Source organism: Pimephales promelas, chromosome 12, assembly GCF_988280905.1.
Source record: "Pimephales promelas chromosome 12, fPimPro1.hap1.1, whole genome shotgun sequence".
Lineage (NCBI taxonomy): Eukaryota > Metazoa > Chordata > Actinopteri > Cypriniformes > Leuciscidae > Pimephales > Pimephales promelas.
Genome location: NC_142780.1, coordinates 1,649,857 through 1,669,160, shown reverse-complemented (window position 1 = coordinate 1,669,160; position 19,304 = coordinate 1,649,857). Strand labels below are relative to the sequence as shown.

General features: G+C 37.8%; 1 protein-coding gene across 2 annotated transcripts in view; it reads right to left on the bottom strand.

The window, feature by feature from the left end:
- grik2 (glutamate receptor, ionotropic, kainate 2) overlaps window positions 1-19,304 on the bottom strand; it is a 227,643-nt gene that overhangs the window by 52,562 nt on the left and 155,777 nt on the right. For both annotated transcript variants that reach the window (XM_039651240.2, XM_039651241.2), the window contains exon 12: window positions 10,677-10,900. In XM_039651240.2, coding sequence (XP_039507174.1) covers window positions 10,677-10,900 — 224 coding nt within the window. The remainder of the gene's footprint in view (window positions 1-10,676; window positions 10,901-19,304) is intronic.

Here is a 19,304-nt window from a genome sequence, read left to right as displayed (position 1 = left end):
TCAATTAGATATCAAGATTCAGGAAAAATACAAATTCTCTTGAGGAATCTATTACCATCTGTCTCATCGAATGGAACAAACAAATAAGTTAAGCTTGTAATGTGGTAGTTGCATGTTGGTTAGAGCTGTTTATGTTTCCAATTCCATCTCTCAAATGACATATTCATATCAAAGGCAAGCTTAATCATCAATGGATATGAGCAACCCAAGAGAAATATGAATATTCCAGATTACATACAAATGAAGTGAAAAATAAACATCAATTACACATGTGAAAACTATGTGTTGGATTTTACTGTCAACGTGAGTGTTTAAAAATTAATTGGCATTTATTTCTGGCAATATTTCTTTATTGTATCTCTACAAAAATAATATCTCTACACTCCTGCACACTAGTAAAGATCATAGTACTGACAGCGGTTTACTTATTATGGATTCAGTGTAATGTTTTATGTAATTTATACACGATATTATCTTTTTTTTTTTTCTCAATGTACATTGTTGTATTAATATGTCTATGAATGTATGTATATTATTCACTTTACCTCATATCCCAACATTAAAAGTATGGGTTCATATATTAGACACACATTTAGGCATAAAGATACAAGTTATCAGACCAGATGAACGTCAGTTTGTCAGTCAGAGGAATCTGAGATCTGGAAGATTGTATGGGAGTGTATTTGGCCTTCAATTAGCTTGATTTAACAAACATTTAGGATATGTCCCATCAAAGTGTAACTGGCAACATATCATGTACTTTGTGAATGCATTTCTGTATAGAAGGGTTTTCTTTTTTAGATTGGGTAATTGACAGCCACATATGCAGTCAACATAGCTTTAATGTGTTGTTAACCCTGAATATTCATTTAAAAATGACTAATTAATTGAGATGCCCAATGCAGACGATCTAGTCTATTCCATCATCTCCACACCTCGATGCCTCGTTCTGATCTCTCTCCCACATTGAGACTTTCCATTTACTCCATCTAAATATAAGTGACATTACATTAGTAAAGGTTGATTGGGTGACAATTAAGCATTCAGTTTGTGCTAAAGTGATGAGATAAAAAAAGCATCGACAGGCTTTTCAAGAGTTGGGCAATCAGATACTAAGGAGTATTTGTCTCAGCCGTTGTTATTTTTTCATCAAAACTGAAATTGAAACCGAAATGACTGACTTTCAGAGACTAAAAGTAAAGTACACAACATTTTCTGCATCTAGAGTCTATGAGCAAGATTCGTCAAGTGCTGGAGCAATCTGAAAATGATTACTGTGCTCTTTAAATAGCTCAACTTCTGTATCAAACTAATAAAAAACAGTCGACACAACATTCTCATATAAGATCAGAATACAAGTGTTACGCATACATTCAAATTCGTATATGCTACCTTAGAAGGTAACTGCCTATGTAGGCTCTAGACTCGGTAAGAAAGAGCCACAGAACAAACATCTTTGAGCTTGAACCAGTTGATCTACTCGTTCATTCGCTATTTGTGATGCAAGTCCGAGTACATACGAACGACTTCGCCTACTACAGACCTCTCATGCAAAGGGTCTTTGTTCAAGTTCACACAATCATGTTGTGCAAAGCCAATTACTGACGGCAAATCCAACATGGATGTCTGTCATGGACAGCGAAGGAGAGAGGCGATGAACAGACGTGGCTTAACCTGCTGCTACGGGAAGCGTCAGTCGCCCGTTAGCTGTCAGTTTGATCCAATTATACTGACCTTCTGTTATCTCCGGTCATCTGCGCCGCAGAGGGAAAATTTTGAGCAAGGTCAACATGAAGAGATAAATGAAGGCTGAGGAAACATTGATGCCCCAGGAAAGAACAATGGTGGGGGGGTTTCAGAAAGTCATTGTGCGCGGGACAGATCCCGCACCTGATAACAGTCGTGTCAGATCTGGAAGACTGACATATTCAAATAGCTTTGCTGCAGCGTTTAGCATCGAGGTCACGTTGATTAGCTAACATGCAATTCAATAAGAATGCGACACAAGGATGCATTGCTAATCAATGCGCCACCATAGATTTCACAGACTGGCTGCTTGTTCAGCATAGTCTTACTGGAGTTTCAGTCTTAGGAGATGTCTATATCAGCGCCACGCATGACCTCTTGAACTAACACAATGCAGAAGTTTGTGTTTTTAAACGTTTTAAAGTTTGAGTAGAATGAACGTAAGAGTTTTGTTAAAGTGGCCCTTGCGACTGAAGTGAAATTAACTTTAGCTGGACAATAAGTTTATTCTAGAGCTGCTGTAAAGCCAAATCTCTGTTACATTAGAAAAAATGGTGTGTGGCACAAATTTGTGTTGAAAAACCCAAATGTTGGGTTATAAATGTAATCAAAAATGTACCTTTGAAAGTGAAAGTTGAAGTTGGGTTAACATTTTAAATGACATTTTTAACCCAACATTTTGGTTTGTCCATATTTGACCCAATTTGGGTTGAAACAACCCAGCATTTTTTAGAGTGTACTTTAATTTCCTATTATCACTGTAAAGCAGCATTGGGACAATCTACATTGTTAAAAGGCCTCCATAAAGGAAGGTGACTCGACTAAACAGAAGGTACTTGTGGATTTTAGAAATGTCAATGTCCTAAAATATTACAAACAATACAAAATATATTCTTACACTGACTAAAAAATGCTGGGTTGTATTAACTCAAATTTGGGTCAAAAATGGACAAACCCGAGCCTGACTTGGTCATACTCATATTCAAGAGAGAATATGAGTCTGAAACTCCTCCGTTGGGCTTTGATTATGAGGCGTGTCGTAACCGAACCAGGACAAAAAAAACCTCTGCACTCAATTGGATAGTCCAACCCGATCTCACGACCAAGTCGTACGAATTCGACAAATGTTTAAAAAGTGGCTAATTCGTAACAATTCATACGACCTCACTCGTACGAATTTATACGATTTTGCTAAATCGTACATATTTTATGAATTGGCCAATTTGTATGAATTCGTACGAATGACCTACCCCTTACCCCGCCCCTAAACCTAACCATCACATGGGTTTAGACAAATCGTACGTATTAGTACGAGTGAGGTCGTACGAATTAGCCACTTTTTAATCATGCGTCGAATTCGTACAAATTGGTCGTGAGATAGTGTTGGATAGTCGGTAGACCTACCAACCAATCAGAGCAACGCATAAGTCAACTCCTTTGCATAGCGCAGTTTTCAAATACAGAACGTAGCCTAACTTTATTTATTTTAGAAGTTAAATAACGAGTGTTACTTCTTTTACTTACTTCTAACGTGATGATTACGTCCCTGCAGATCATCTGTCCATCATCATATAAAGCCCGCCCTGGCAATTTGATTGGCCCGATCATTTTTTTGACTGATCATAATTACTCCTCAATGGATCGAGTCCAGACCGAACTTCCCGACCCAAAAATATTGTGGGCGGAGTTCGAGCTGGCATCCAGGCTAGACAAACCCAGCCCTTGGGTAACATTTTTTTTAATAATGTGTTTTTAACCCAATGTTTGTGTTGACCCAAAATAGGGTTAAAACAACCCATCATTATACAAAGTAGATGTTCAACTATAGTTGAAAAGATTTCACAGTAAAAAGACACGTGAAGTACGAGCTGAAGGTGGATGTTTTTACAATTTCACTAAAAGGGCTTTTACATGCTAAAAAAGTATATCAATCAGAATAGATTGTGTAACAGATTTTTCAGCATTCTAATCAAATGTGCGTTTGTTAACAAACCATTTTCTAAGCAGAGCTATGCTTAGAAAAAGAAAAAAAAAATGTAGTCATATTAAAATATATATTTGTCTTCTCTCATACAATTTTTCTTCTCATGTAAATGTATCTTACATATTTGTGCTGTAAAACGAGAAAAAAAAAAGAACTACATTTCCAGTGTCGTCTTTCCATCCTCTTTCCTCATCGACTCAGAGTAATTATCTAGTCAGCTCCACACAGCAGTCTGTTAAATCATCCTAAGTGCAGCCCATTTAGAAGCATATTCCACCTGGAAATGAGCGGGATCTGATAAGCACTTGCCCAGACTGGAGAGAGCATTACTCATCGAGTGAGGAGCACGTATCCTCCTTTCTTTCGCATGCTTGGGGTTTCTCACTGCAGTAAGGACAATGATTCATTAGTGATGTTTACTAAGACAAGCGTTACTACAAATATTGCTCATACTTTCAGTGTTTCAGATTTAAACAAACTCTTAATCCTCTTTTGAGTAACTTATCCTGCAACATTTGCTACAGACATGAAATCATTCTGCTTAAGGAGAGCTTCTGAACGGCAGCACTCATTGATTTCCATGATCCAAGACTGACTTTGAAGAAAGGATTTCAGTCATCATTTAATCAACATTAAATGTGTGTATATCTCTCCAGCCTCATCTATTCTGGTATATAATGTATATAATCCAATCAATTTCCAATGTATAAAAGATTTGTTTTGCTCTTGTTTCACTTAGCAACTTGTTGCAGACTTTAAATAAATATTAAAGCTGCAAGCAACATTTAGCGGGGTTCAAGCAGTTAAGGCCTTTAAGCACAAAAGCATCAAAATATATAAAGTTTTATGTAGCAAGCATTTAACCACTTTACCATGATACACCACATTTCAGTGTGATCTTCATTATTTACCATGTTCCAGTATGATTTACCATGAATCTTGCATGATTTACCATAGTTTCGTGCTTGAACTAATACGAATGAGACAATCTTTTTCACAGTTGTAGCGCCACCTTTGGTCCGATCTTCACAAAACTTTGCATGCTTCCTAACCATGCTAGGACACATATGCATTTTGTGAAGTTCTGACTTTTCCTTTAGGATTTATTGGCTTTTGCCACGGACCACTTTCTGAATGGCCCTGCTGTGGCCAACCAAATGCAAAATTTCAACTTTTGTTTTCAATAATTATTGATCTAGAGAGTCCAGAGAATTGTCCTAGACTGGTCTGATTCTGATCGGGTGAAAAACCAGGGACTGGTTCGCAAAAGTAGGTTTTGGACAAAATTCGACATTCGAAAGTTTTTGCCTAAATCGAAATCGGAGATATACATTTTGTCCGACTTGAGCCAAGGATCACAGTAGTGTAAAAACCCTGAGGCTGAGTCAAATGGTCTAGGAGTTATGAGCAATTTAGAAATTTTGGTTGCTGTAGTGCCACCTATGGGGCAATCGGGCTCCGACAGGCTCTCCCGAAATTGAGGCCTACCATCTGGCTGAGTTTCAAGTCTCTAGGCCTTACGATTTGGGCTATACACGATGTGTTTGACGGCAGAAGAATAATAATAAAAACCCCTACAAATACAAAAGGTTTTCAGCACTTTGTGCTTGAACACCTAATAATAAACTCCTGCATCAACAGATGCAATAGTAAGATAAACTTGCCTTTCATAAGAATATGACACTTAAAAGATGTATTTGAAGCATAGAATCAGAAGCAGAATTTAAACAAATAAGTATTGCATTGGCAGCGTTTATGCCGAAAGAATCAGCGCAATAAGTACAGTAAGTGTAACTCTTATAATTGGGACTTCATCGGTTGCTTCATCACCTGCTTTCGCAGAAGAAAGAAGAAACTTTGCAAGGGAATGAAAACAACAGGAACAAAAACAACTGCTGATATGCATTATGATTCTGAGAAGAGGATAAATATTTGACTTTAATACTGTGCCCAGAAGGAAGGTTTCTTAAATACTGCATGGTGAGAATAAGCCTTAGGAAACCCTCCACCAGTCCCCATTATGTCACCCTGTGATCTCTTTCTCTCTCGCTCTGTCTTTCTCTCTCACACACGCATGTTTGCTGCATATACCAGCTTTAAAGTGCACACACAAAAGCAGTCGCACATGCACACATAAAGAAATGTGTACAAAGAGACAAACACATAAACACATTAATACGATCTTGCGTTAGGTCTCCTCTGCTGTTAAAACATGTCGTTGATGTGTGTGTGCTTGTTATTTTTACTCTAGTTGAGGAATGGAAAGGTGAACACTTACCCAGCATTAACATTAGTGCAGTTATAAGGTGAAAGGTGCATATTCTGAACCAACTTAGATGGCAGTTGTAGCTTGTTATAAACTTGTGTGATCATATCGCCAGTAACATTTATAAAGCACAAGTGCATTAACCATAACACTCTTGGGTTAGACCAGCTGAACGCAGCAACCCAAGAGTTTTAGGGTTAAAATAAGGCATTTTCTGTGGATTTCTCCCCACCATGCTTCAAAAAAGGAGCAATGGAAAGACCCAATGCAAGTGAAAATGGTTTTGTATGATTAATGATTAAAAAATGATCTCAGCAAATTATTCTAAGAATTCACTACAGTGTGTGACATTTAAAGGACAATTCTGGGTCTAATATGAATAAATAATAAGCTGTCGATTACACTAGAAAATTTCGACTCATACATCAGTTTCAAAAAGTAAAGACAAAAAGTAATTTCAAATGGAAGCACTAAACGTATAATGGAAGAAGACGCCAGTTGTGTTTTGTAATTATGGGATGGATGGGTTGGATGGTTGCCTGGCAACTTGTAGTTAAATTTTTGTCATTCAAATTCAAATCGTCAGCCAGTAGCTCGTTTGAGATAGAGGCTTATACATTTACATGCGAGTCCACTCCTGACAGGGAACAGATTTCACTCAGGAACCCATCATTTCCTCATTTAAAAAAAAATATATATATATTTATTAATGTTCTGAACTAACCCTATTTATGTAAAATCTTCAAATGAAAGGGCCATGCAATCAATCAATCAGTTTTTTTATTTTATTTCTTCTTCTTCTTTTTTTTTTTTGTTAAAAATATGTCACAGTTGCATATTATGGAAGCTTGTTTCCACCACAGAATGAAATATAAAAAAGGTAATTGCGACTTTTTATCTCACAATTCTGACTTTATTTCTCAGAATTATGTAATATAAAGTCAGAATTGTGTGTTGTAAAGTCAGAATTGCGAGATATAAAGTCAATTCTGAGATTGATATAAAGTCGGAATTGCGTGTTGTAAAGTCAGAATTGTGCGATATAAACTATTCTGAGGGGATAAAAGTTAGAATTGGTCTGATATCTTGGTCTGATAGAAAAGATGTCAGAATTTCGAGATATTAACTAGCAATTATGTGTTGTAAAGTCAGAATTGCAAGACGTAAACTCGCAAATGCGAGAAAAAATATAGAATTGAGGATTTTTATCTCACAATTGTGACTATTTCTCAGAATTGCAACTTTATATCTCACAATTGCGACTCTATTCTCAGAATTACGACTTTTTATTTTCTCAAAATTGCGACTTTATTTCTCAGAATTGTGACTTTATATCTCGCAATTGCGACTTTCTCACAATTGCGACTTTATATCTCACACCTGCGACTTTATTTCTTAGAATTGCGACTTTATATCTTGCAATTGCGCCTTTATTTCTCAGAATTGCAACTTTATTTCTCACAATTGCGACTTTATATCTCACAACTGCGATTTTATTTCTCACAATTGCGACTTTATTTCTCACAATTGCGACTTTATTTCTCACAATTGCGACTTTATTTCTCAGAATTGTGACTTTATTTCTCAGAATTGAGACTTTATATCTCACAATTGCAACTTTATTTCTCAGAATTGCGACTTTATTTCTCAGAATTGAGACTATATCTCGCAATTGCGACTTTATTTCTCAGAATTGTGACTTTATATCTCGCAATTGGAACTATTTCTCAGAATTGGGACTTTATTTCTCAGAATTGGGACTTTATTTCTCAGAATTGCGACTTTATTTCTCAGAATTGCGACTTTATATCTCACAATTGCGACTTTTTCTCAGAATTGCGACTTTATTTCTCAGAATTGTGACTTTATATGTCGCAATTGCACATTTATTTCTCAGAATTGCGACTTTATATCTCGCAATTGTGACTATTTCTAAGAATTGCGACTTTATTTCTCAGAATGGCGACTTGATTTCTCAGAATTGCGACTTTATATCTCACAATTGCAACTATTTCTCATAATTGCGACTTTATTTCTCAGAATTGCGACTTTATATCTCGCAATTGCGACTATTTCTAAGAATTGCGACTTTATTTCTAAGAATTGCGACTTTATTTCTCAGAATTGCGACTTTATTTCTCAGAATTGTGACTTTATATCTCGCAATTGCGAATTTATTTCTCAGAATTGCGACTTTATATCTCGCAATTGCGACTATTTCTAAGAATTGCGACTTTATTTCTCAGAATGGCGACTTGATTTCTCAGAATTGCGACTTTATATCTCACAATTGCAACTATTTCTCAGAATTGCAAATTTATTTCTCAGAATTGCGACTTTATATCTCGCAATTGAGACTATTTCTAAGAATTGCGACTTTATTTCTAAGAATTGCGACTTTATTTCTCAGAATTGCGACTTTATTTCTCAGAATTGCGACTTTATATCTCACAATTGCGACTTTTTCTCAGAATTGCGACTTTATTTCTCAGAATTGTGACTTTATATCTCGCAATTGCGAATTTATTTCTCAGAATTGCGACTTTATATCTCGCAATTGCGACTATTTCTAAGAATTGCGACTTTATTTCTCAGAATCGCGACTTGATTTCTCAGAATTGCGACTTTATATCTCACAATTGCAACTATTTCTCATAATTGCGACTTTACATCTCAGAATTTTGATTTTATACATTTTTGTTTATGACCACATAACGTGCAATAAAAATGTCAAAACTGTACGGCATCCTACATTTGTACAGTCTCCACACAGCGAGAGGTGTTTGCAGTTTCTGAGTCATGGATGCAGAGAAGTTGACATGCTATTCCTGCCAATTTGGGAGTAACGAGGAAAAACACAAACTGACAGTTGTCAAATGTGAGCCCTATCAGGTATAAAATAACTCATTATAAAGTTACGAACAGATGCATAAAAAGTACATTTCTTCGACTCATTTCCAGCAGCTTCCTTTAGCCGGAGGATTCTGCTAACTGCGGTTTAAGGCTGTTTGTTTTTACAAACTGAGTACGAATCGAAATTATTTTCTAATTGATATCTTAACTTGCACTACATCCAGAGTATCCAATTAAGGGACCATTATCCAGTAATCTCTACTTATAATAAACAATTAAGAGTAATTTATTTATAGTACACTTATCATAACATACTTAATAGCAAATTTAAGCAATGAAGCTTTAGGAAAAAGTACATGTAGAGCAATATCTGCTGTTAACAATACAAACACATTTTTTGGAGCATTAGATATCATAAAATCTCAGTTGCCAAAGGAAATGTGAAGCAGGATGTGGAAAAACCCGGTCAGAAAAGAAAAAGATACAAACTAGACAGTAGGGACAGCGAGGGATGGGAAGGGAGGGTTGCGTTTCACACCAGAAAATGCCTCAATCTCACTCACACACACGCTTGAACACTCCCGCATACCTGCTTTCTGTCGTTCACACACTGAAACTGTGATTTAGCATCTTTGCTTTTGTGGTTTGCGCATTATCAGAGTAGAGGCACATATTGTATCTCCTCAGCGTCGAGACATGAAGACCAAAGCAACCCTTAATGTTCCTCTCTCATGAGAGTTTCCTATGCGCCAGTGCTTCTTTCTCTCTCTCAAATGACAGCCTTAACTCTTTGTTATCTCCTATTCACACCTGCAAGAATTTCATAATTCGACAATTTTCCAGGAAACGACTGAGCTGAACCTCATGATAAATATTGTGAGTGGCATTCAGAATTCTCAAAGAAATACTTCAACTATTCCTTAAGTCATCATTTACTCATACTCATGCCGTTCCAACTCTGTCAAACTTCCATGGGAGATGCAAAGTGAATTTTTGAAGAAGAACCAGAGCAGGATTTTGAAAATGAATGGAGGATGGGGCCATCAAACCCATGGAATGACAAAAAGTACATCCAAAAAGCAAATTTTATCATATTTTTGTTGACATTTTGGCGTAGGTGTCTTTTTTCCAGCCCGTTCTCATCCCAAGGCGTCATATACTGACGCTTTTGACATTTCGTCTACATCTGACGCACATGGCACCCTTTAGCGTCAATATGAGACGCAGATATATATGGGCCAAAAGGCGCCTCCTAGTGGTCTAACCCTAACCCTACCCCAGACCTAAACCTACCCATAACCGAAGTGTGTTATATTGACGCTAAAGGGTGCCATGTGAGCGAAATGTGAAAATCGTCACTATATGACGCCCTAAGATGAGAAAGCATTGCTTTTTTCGCTGTTCGAACGCATTCGCCACATGAGCGTCGACGCTACGAGAGCAATCTGAATGTGTTTTCCACCACCTCTGGAAGTGGTCCAAAGTGGACAAGCTCCAAACGACCCTGTTTACACCAGCCAATTGTGATCCAAAACTCATCTTAACGCCAGGTGTAAACAGGGCCTTGAATCATCACAGGCCTATTCGCCTTGAACTTTGATAACACAAGGAAAATAGGTGAAAATTCGCCTTTAGCATTCCACGTCATACATACAGATTTGGAAAGTCATACAGATTTGGAAAGATATGAGGGTGAGTAGATGTCTTTATTTTGGGGTGAACTATTCCTTCAAGGCCACTAATGTTGAATCTACTGCTTTAGTCAATGTCAATGAGATGAGGTTATGATGTGGGGTTATGTCTATATATATGTGGCTGGTATGTTACCTGGCTATGACAAACAGCACACAACTGACACCCAAGTAAGCGAGCAGAATATACATCCAGATGTCGGGGGAGAGGGGGTTGAGAAAGGAGAACACCCCGGGGTTGGTGCCGTTGGGCTTGCGGTACAGTATACTTATCCCCAGCGTCAGGAAGGGTTTGGAAAAGTCGATGACCTTCTCCCGCACGTACGTGATGGCCAGCGGCGCCACTGCAAGATCAGCTTTCTGCCAACAAATAACGCACAGGGAAAAGAGCGATAGGCTGTAAATCAGGGCAAGCAGAAGCATTTAGAGGAAATCAAATTAAGAAAACAGGGCTTTTACACATCACACACTCTGCCCCACAGCGTTTAAGAGGAAATTTAAAGCCCTCTCGTGGACTCTTGATTTACCTGCTACTGTTTCAGCACTTACTAAAGCCTTTCATGATTTACTGGGTCTGAGGGAGCGGAGGTGCGCTGAACCGAATACACTCGCTCAGCTACACAACTACACTAAAACATGAAAATAGCACTCGTGAACGAGGGAAAATCACGGGGTTTAACGCAGGTCTGCCGATGTTGGCTCACTGTCAGGAGCGGAAATGTCCCGTGTCTCTCAGACTGCAACTTACAGTCCACATATAACGCTTTAGATACAGCCTAATTAAAGCGATTTTACCTTCGGTAATTATAGTGTACCTATAACGTACTTACAATATGAGTATAAGGGAACAATATTTTAAGTTTGGGGAATAAATGGGTAACAACCATGAGAAATTAAAATAATATTTATACTGTAAGAATTATATAACTTAGGGGTACATATTCTACTATTATGATACAACAATTTCAAATTTGCGAGCAATTTAGAGAGAAAATACCATTTTGAAATAATGGTGAACCAGTACATACTGTATAGGCTTTATACAAATTACAGGGTATATATCGATACATTTATAAAGTACACTGAAAACGAAAACTATTGAAACGTTTGCTTAAATATTGGGGAAAGATTTGTTTCATGTAGGTGCTTGTTGTTACCCTCTTGTTCCGTGTTGTTACAGGGTAAGTGCATTAAAAATGCATACACACTGATGGGAAACCTTTATTTATTATAAAAGCACCACTTACCCCATGAAACCAGATATATTACTCAGTATATTTAAAAAAAAAAAATGATACTCTTAGCTTTTCTTGCATGTTTGCACAAACTTAAACATCTGCACTTTTGCAATATTTTATTTATTTATTTTATATTTATTTTTTTAAATGCATAGATGTATATAAGTTGACATTGCAAAGTTACTTATAGTCAGTAGAATATATCTGTTGAGGAGCATCACAATAAAGTGTGTGCGTATATTAAGCATAAGTAACTTTGCAACCTGTACAGTACATGTCAACTAACTTCCATTAGAGTAGACTACTAATGAGAGTTAGTTGACATGTAGTTGCAAAGTTACGTATCATTAGTAAAATGTCTAAAGTGGACTATTGAAATAAAGTGTATCTAGTTATTATGTTGGATAATCAATCTATGTTCTAAAGCATAGCAACATAACCGTTTATTCTTAAAGAGATGTGGCGTCTATAGTCATTACATGCAAATTATACTGCGGGACAAATTGAGACACTGTAAATTGGAAATCTGCAAGACACGCATTTTAAGGCATAATAGACACACTCCCCATGCAAATAATGTGGCAAACGGCACTATAATTATGCTGATCATTTTAGCCTAAAAGTGCGGCATATGGAAAGCGCTTCAGCTCCGTTACTTATGAGGTTTATTTCCATTAGATGCGTCCTCTGAAGGCAGATGATGACCGCCTATAGTCTGCTCATGCCTGGCATCGGTCCTGCCCACACGAGCGCTATACTCAACAGGCCCGCGGATTGTTTTCTGTGGCCTGTGTGATGCTGTCAGGACTGTGACGACCACAGCTGCGATAATCAAAACCATGTCTTCTTTGCATATCAATAAGGAGTAAGACTGCATGTACCATGTGAGGGTTGAGATGTGTCAACTGGTACTGTTGATATTTGCAGCACAATTTTAATAATCCAGCACAATATTGTCAATATAGTTCATCCAAGATCCAGCACAATATAGTCTGTTCTGCTTCCATTGCAGGCAACTTAATTGTTCATAATGGGAGAGATTCAGATCACTCATGTCCAGTGCAAACATGCCATAACGTCTCGATTATGGTTGTCAAAGCAACAGTGTAGCTTTTCAGAGGTGTATTCATATGCCCTGCCATTCAAAAGGGGGTTTGTGAGAATTTTTTTTAATGTTTTTAAAACTGCGTTGCAAAAAATGCGTTGTTTCAACACAAATTTGGGTCAAATATGGACAAACCCAAATGTTCGGTTAAAAATTTTAATTAAAAAATTTACAAAAGTTTACAGAAAGTTGAAATTTTAAATGACATTTTTAACCCAACATTTTTTTCAACCAAATTGAAACAACCCAGCATTTTTTAGAGTGTGTGCTTGCCAACGCTGCATTGTTTGAATACAACGACATCAATATTGTGAAATAATTTGTTTTCTATTGTAATTATTTCGAAACTTAATTTATTCACTGTGATCAAAGCTGAATTTTCAGCATCATTACTACAGTCTTCAGTGTCACATGACCCTCCAGAAATCACTCTAATATGAGGATCTGATGATCAAGAAGCATTTATGATTATTATCAGTGTTGGAAACAGGTGTGCTGATTCAGATTTTTGTGGAAACGGTGATACTACATCAGGATTTGTTGATGAAAACAATGTTTTCAAAGAAAGAAGAGCATTTATTTGAAAGAGAAGTCTTTTGTAACATTAGAAATGTCTTTAATGTCACTTTTGATCCATTTAAAGGGTTCACTCAAACATAAAAAGTCAGTAATTACTCACCCTCACGTCGTTCCGTTCATCTTTAGAACACAAATTAAGATATATACTGTATATATATATATATATATGTATATATATATATATATGTGTATGATATGATTATGTGAAATCTTGGAGCTTTCTATTCCTCAATTGACAGTCTATGCAACTACCACTTTCATGTGACACCAATGGGATAACCTAATTTTATGAAGCGATGCGAGTGCTTTATTTACAACATATTAATCAGACAACATCTGCTTTCACATCAACAGAACACACATGCGTAGTGATGCTCTCCTGAACACATGTTAGCGATTAGTATTTTAAAAATTAAAATTGGGAGACTGCCAATGGAGCGACAAAAAACCCACAGATTTAGTTAAAAATATCTTTATTTGTGTTCTGAACATGATCGAAAGACTTACGGGTTTGGAACGACATGAGGTTAACTAATGACAGAATTTTCATTTTCGGGTGTCCTTGCTGATTAAAAATATGACTTTCTTAAAAAATGCGGTTTATAGAATGAAACTTATAACTTATTGAGTATTTGCTTTAACTGTGAAGTTATTTTTACACTGATCCCAGATGTAATCATTTAATGTAAAATTGTATCTTTCAGATTAGCATCTATTAAAGGAGTAGTTCACTTTAAAAAAAAAAAATAATAACAATAATCTACTCACCCCCACGTCATTCTTCAGTCGAAAAGAAATTAAGGTTTTTGATGAAAACATTCCTGGATTTTCTCCATATAATGGACTTCAATGGGAACCAAACAGTTCAAGTTCCAAAAGACAGTTTCAGTGCAAACTGTTCAAAGGGCTTTAAACGACACCAAAGCGAAACGATCGCTCATTTAATAAATAAATAACAAAGTGTATTATTTGGTTCATTCAACGAACGAAATGAACAAGTTGACTCTGGAAAACATTCGTTCATTTTGATAAACAAGTTCGAACAGGAGAGTCACGAATGCATGTCGTAGAACAGAGCAAGGCGAGCATTTAAGCTTATAAAACTTAAACTTTGTTATTTATTTATTTATTAAATGAGCGATCGTTTCACTTGATAAGACCCTTATTCATCGTCTGGAATCGTTTAAAGCCCTATTTCGAAGAACAGTTTGCACTGAAACTCTCATTTGGACCTTGAACCGTTTGGTTCCCATTGAAGTGCATTATATGGAGAAAAATCCTGGAATGTTTTCATCAAAAACCTTAATTTCTTTTCGACTGAAGAATGACATGGGGGTGAGTAAATTATCAGTAAAAGTTTTGTTAAAAGGGAACTTCTCCTTTAAGCTTCAAATAAAAACGAAAAGTAATCAAATCACAAAGTATATCTTCAAAGTCTCCTGTTCTGCACTATATTCTCTTTTAAATCCTGAATAATAGTCTTCAAACTTATTTTAGAGGCTCGACGTTTAAACGACACACGTCCCAGCCAGCGCTGAGGTTTTATAGTTTGACTACAGTGTGATTGTGAATGTGAGATTGTTCCCAGTACTGATAGTTCTTCAAAGAAACATGGGTTTTGACACGGTAAAGGCATTATTCCTCCTCCACAACTGATGGAGGGCTGCTGTCTGAACGCTGACACGCTAAAACTGAAATTTAGTTCAATTTCACTGCTTTTACTGGTAGAATTGGTATAATTTCACTCAAAATAAAGGCTTCTGTCTAGAATTATTGGATTGTCTATAATTATTCCCAGAGGGGGCAAATTAATGCCAGAAGTGAGCAGATGTTGTCGCTACCTTCTTTTTTTTCTCTTCTTCTTCTAAAGTCCTTTGACAAGATATTTTTATCTCTAGCACATCAATGCACTGGCAAACTGCAAACTCCAGACTGCTCTGAAAGCTTGTCAAGGCCAATTACAGTCTGTCCTGCTCCCGTCGTCTTGTGGGGGGGTTTGCCGGGGAATGTTACGACAACACACACACACTTTCACACCAGACGATCCGACCGTGGCCAATTGAGGAGCAGTGACTAAGAGAGATGTCTGATATATATCGGGAATTCGGGATACTGCTATTGAACGCGAAAGAAATGTGTTTATTCCTATCGCAGTCTTAGAGGAGTCTAATGAGGATATCGAAGGGCAGTGTGTGTGTGTGTGTGCGTTTGTAAAAGTGTGTGTGCTTAATAAGCTCTATAGGGGGAAAACTAATGCCAGATTTTTCACTTTGTGTCCTCTCGGCAGTATGTGCTTGAGTTTTATTTTATCGCATCTTCATGCCATCTGCTGCACGCGCACACACACACACACACACTGTTCATCTTATTTTCATATCTGTTTCCTCTCTACACTGAAAGCATCTCATTTTATTGAATAATCTTGACACGTCCCTTCTGTAGCAGAGTGGGAGTGTGTCAAGATTGTGTAGCATCCTCGAATTAATTAAGATTTAAGTCCAATGTCTTAATAATGTCATTCAAATTGAATTGAGGCAACAAACAGGAAGCAGAATTTTTATGCAAATTTTAGTTTAAGTAGAATTACGATGAAATGTAATTCAAAGAAATGTATAGAATTTATGTAGAGTTTAATTTTTTTTTTAAAAAAATACTTTAATTGAAACATTAATTGGGTTTGAAGAGCACCCTATAGAAATGTTTGGGATAAGAGAGTGTTTTTTTTTTTTTTTACAAAAATGATACTTTTTGCACTTTTTTCATTCAGTGAGGGCACATTTAATGCATCAAAAAGTGGCAGTACACTGTAAAAATGAATATGACTGAATATGTTAAATCTAATCAATAATATTGAGGCAACAGATTACAATCAACATTATTAATTAAATGTAACAAACTAGAATTGAGTAATAATTAACCAAATTAATTACTTAAAAGTTAACCATTTCAAATGAGTAGAATTCACACTTTTTTTTAAACAAAAATATCGGAAAAACAGACTGCACTGTAAAAATGTGTATGACTGAATATGTTAAATCTAATCAATAAAATTGAGGCAACAGATTACAATCATTATTATTAATTAAAAATTAGAATTGAGTAAAAATTAACCAAATGAGTTTCTTAAATAATGATTATGTTAAAACACAACCAACACCATCAGATCACCTTCACCTATTTGTTCAAACAACTTCTAACGTTAATGATGTAAATGTCAAGAGCCCAACTAAAACACACACTGATCACTATAATGGTGACTTAAAAATTACAGCCTCAATTTTATTGCTTAGATTTAACATATTCAGTCGTATTCATTTTTACAGTGCAGATGTTATGAATTGTTGATATTATATTCATTTATAGTGGTACTAAAGATTTCTATTGCAAATGGCATTTATTGAACTTTCTATTCATCAAACAATCCTGAAAAAAATTATGTTTCCCACAAAAATGTTTTGGATAAATGTTTCTTGATCATCATTTCTGAAGGATCATGTGACACTGAAGACTAGATTAATGATGATGAAAATTCAGCTTTGATCACAGGAAAAATATTAAAATAGTTATTTTAAATTGATGTTTTACATTTTTGTTTGAATAAATGCAGCCTTGGTGGGCAGAAGAGACGTGTGTGGACTCTACATGTCATAGTCATGATTAATCAAATTAATTGTTATAAATCTATTTTGTTATTCAGGTTTTCTTTGAATTGTTGAAAGGGATTTAAAATCCAATTCAGCATATTTAGGGGTGGCCAAGTCTAGATACTGTATATTCACATTTATGATTTGAAAGGGGGCCAATTTTGCTCAACCCTACTGAAAAGAGCCAACATAAGTGCAATCAAAAGAGTCGGTAACACTTATAATCATGATATGACATATGTCTTGAATATGAAGGAAGTTTTATGCATGTTTGTGACAACTGTCATTAAGTGTCATTCTTTCACTTATAATGCAAATATGACATTGTTTGAAATGTTTTTGTTATGACACCTTGACATAAACCAATACATCATAACCTGTCAGAGTCTTTGACATTACTAAGACAACACAACCTGTCATAAACATGACATAGCAGATTAATGATCAAACTTAAGAAAGCACCTAGCTTTATTGGTTAACTGTAACGGTTACCAGCTGGAGTGCCCTCTTGAGCCACCAGAGGGCACTCCAGATAAGACTATGTTTCACACAAACTACATTTCCCAGAACTCACTGCCCGGACTCATCATCACTGATCACATTCACCTGTACCTCATTCACTGATTGCATTCACCTGTGTCTCATCCTGTTAGTGTGTCTATATATACCTTGTGTTCACGTTCAGTGTTTGCGAAGTCTTGTTTAAGTGTTACACTGCATTTCTGAGCGTTTTCCGTGTTTGTTTTCTGGTTTTTGACGTTGGATTGTTCTTGGATTTTGATTACTGCTGCCTGCCCTGACCTCTGCCTGTTTCCCGGATTCCCACTGTGTATTCTCCATTGTCCTGTCTGCTAATTCTCGACCCTGCCTGTACGACTAATCTTAAATAAAGCTGCATTTGGATCTTCATCTCCAAGTCTCGGAGCAGTTCGTAACAGAAGACTTCGCCACACCGAGATCCAGCAGCCATGCCAACAAGAAGCCCAGACGTCCAGATCTTGCGTCTCCGTCAGGAGAATCGGTCCGTCGAGGACTATGTTTCTGAGTTCATTGAACTGGCCCATTTCGCCTCAATGAGCACAGAGTGTTTAATGATCTTTTTCCGAGGAGGACTCTCTGAACCACTCAGTTCACTCATGCCCTTACACAATCGTCACGGGACATTAGAGGACTATATTAACCAGGCCCTTTTGCTAAGCGGTTCCTTGTTTACTGTGGGCGTTGTAGAGAAGGAGCTCCATGAACCCGTGGTATCTACTCAACCAGAGCTTCACGTTATGCCAGAGCTTCATGCTGAGCCCGCGCTCACCGTCAGCCCTGCCGAGCCCGCGCTCACCGTCAGCCCTGCCGAGCCTGCGCTCACCTTCCAGCCAGAGTCTCGTCCCGCCGAGACAGCCCAGCCAGAGTCTCGTTCCGCCGAGACAGCCCAGCCAGAGTCTCGTTCCGCCGAGACAACCCAGCCAGAGTCTCGTCCCGCCGAGACAGCCCAGCCAGAGTTCCATGTCAGCCCTGCCGAGACAGAGACGCTTCACGTCACTTCTGCCGAGCCAGAGACGCTCCACGTCACTTCTGCCGAGCCAGACACGCTCCACGTCACTTCTGCCGAGCCAGAGACGCTCCACGTCACTTCTGCCGAGCCAGAGACGCTCCACGTCACTTCTGCCGAGCCAGAGACGCTCCACGTCACTTCTGCCGAGCCAGAGACGCTTCACGTCATTTCTGCCAAGCCAGTGTCTAAAGACAAGATGGCCGCCTCCAAGCCAGTGTCTAAAGACAAGATGGCTGATTCAGAGACTGTTCAAATCACTTCTGCTGATCCAGATTCTGTTCATGTCACCGCCTTCGAGCCAGTGTCTCCGGACAAGATGGCCGCCTCTGAGCCAGTGTCTCCAGACAAGATGGCCGCCTCTGAGCCAGTGTCTCCGGACAAGATGGCCGCCTCCGAGCCAGTGTCTCCGGACAAGATGGCCGCCTCCGAGCCAGTGTCTCCGGACAAGATGGCCGCCTCCGAGCCAGTGTCTCCGGACAAGATGGCCTCCTCCGAGCCAGTGTCTCCGGACAAGATAGCCTCCTCCAAGCTAGTGTCTCCGGACAAGATGGCCGCCTCCAAGCTAGTGTCTCCGGACAAGATGGCCGATCCAGTGTCTCCGGACAAGATGGCCGATCCAGTGTCTCCGGACAAGATGGCCGATCCAGTG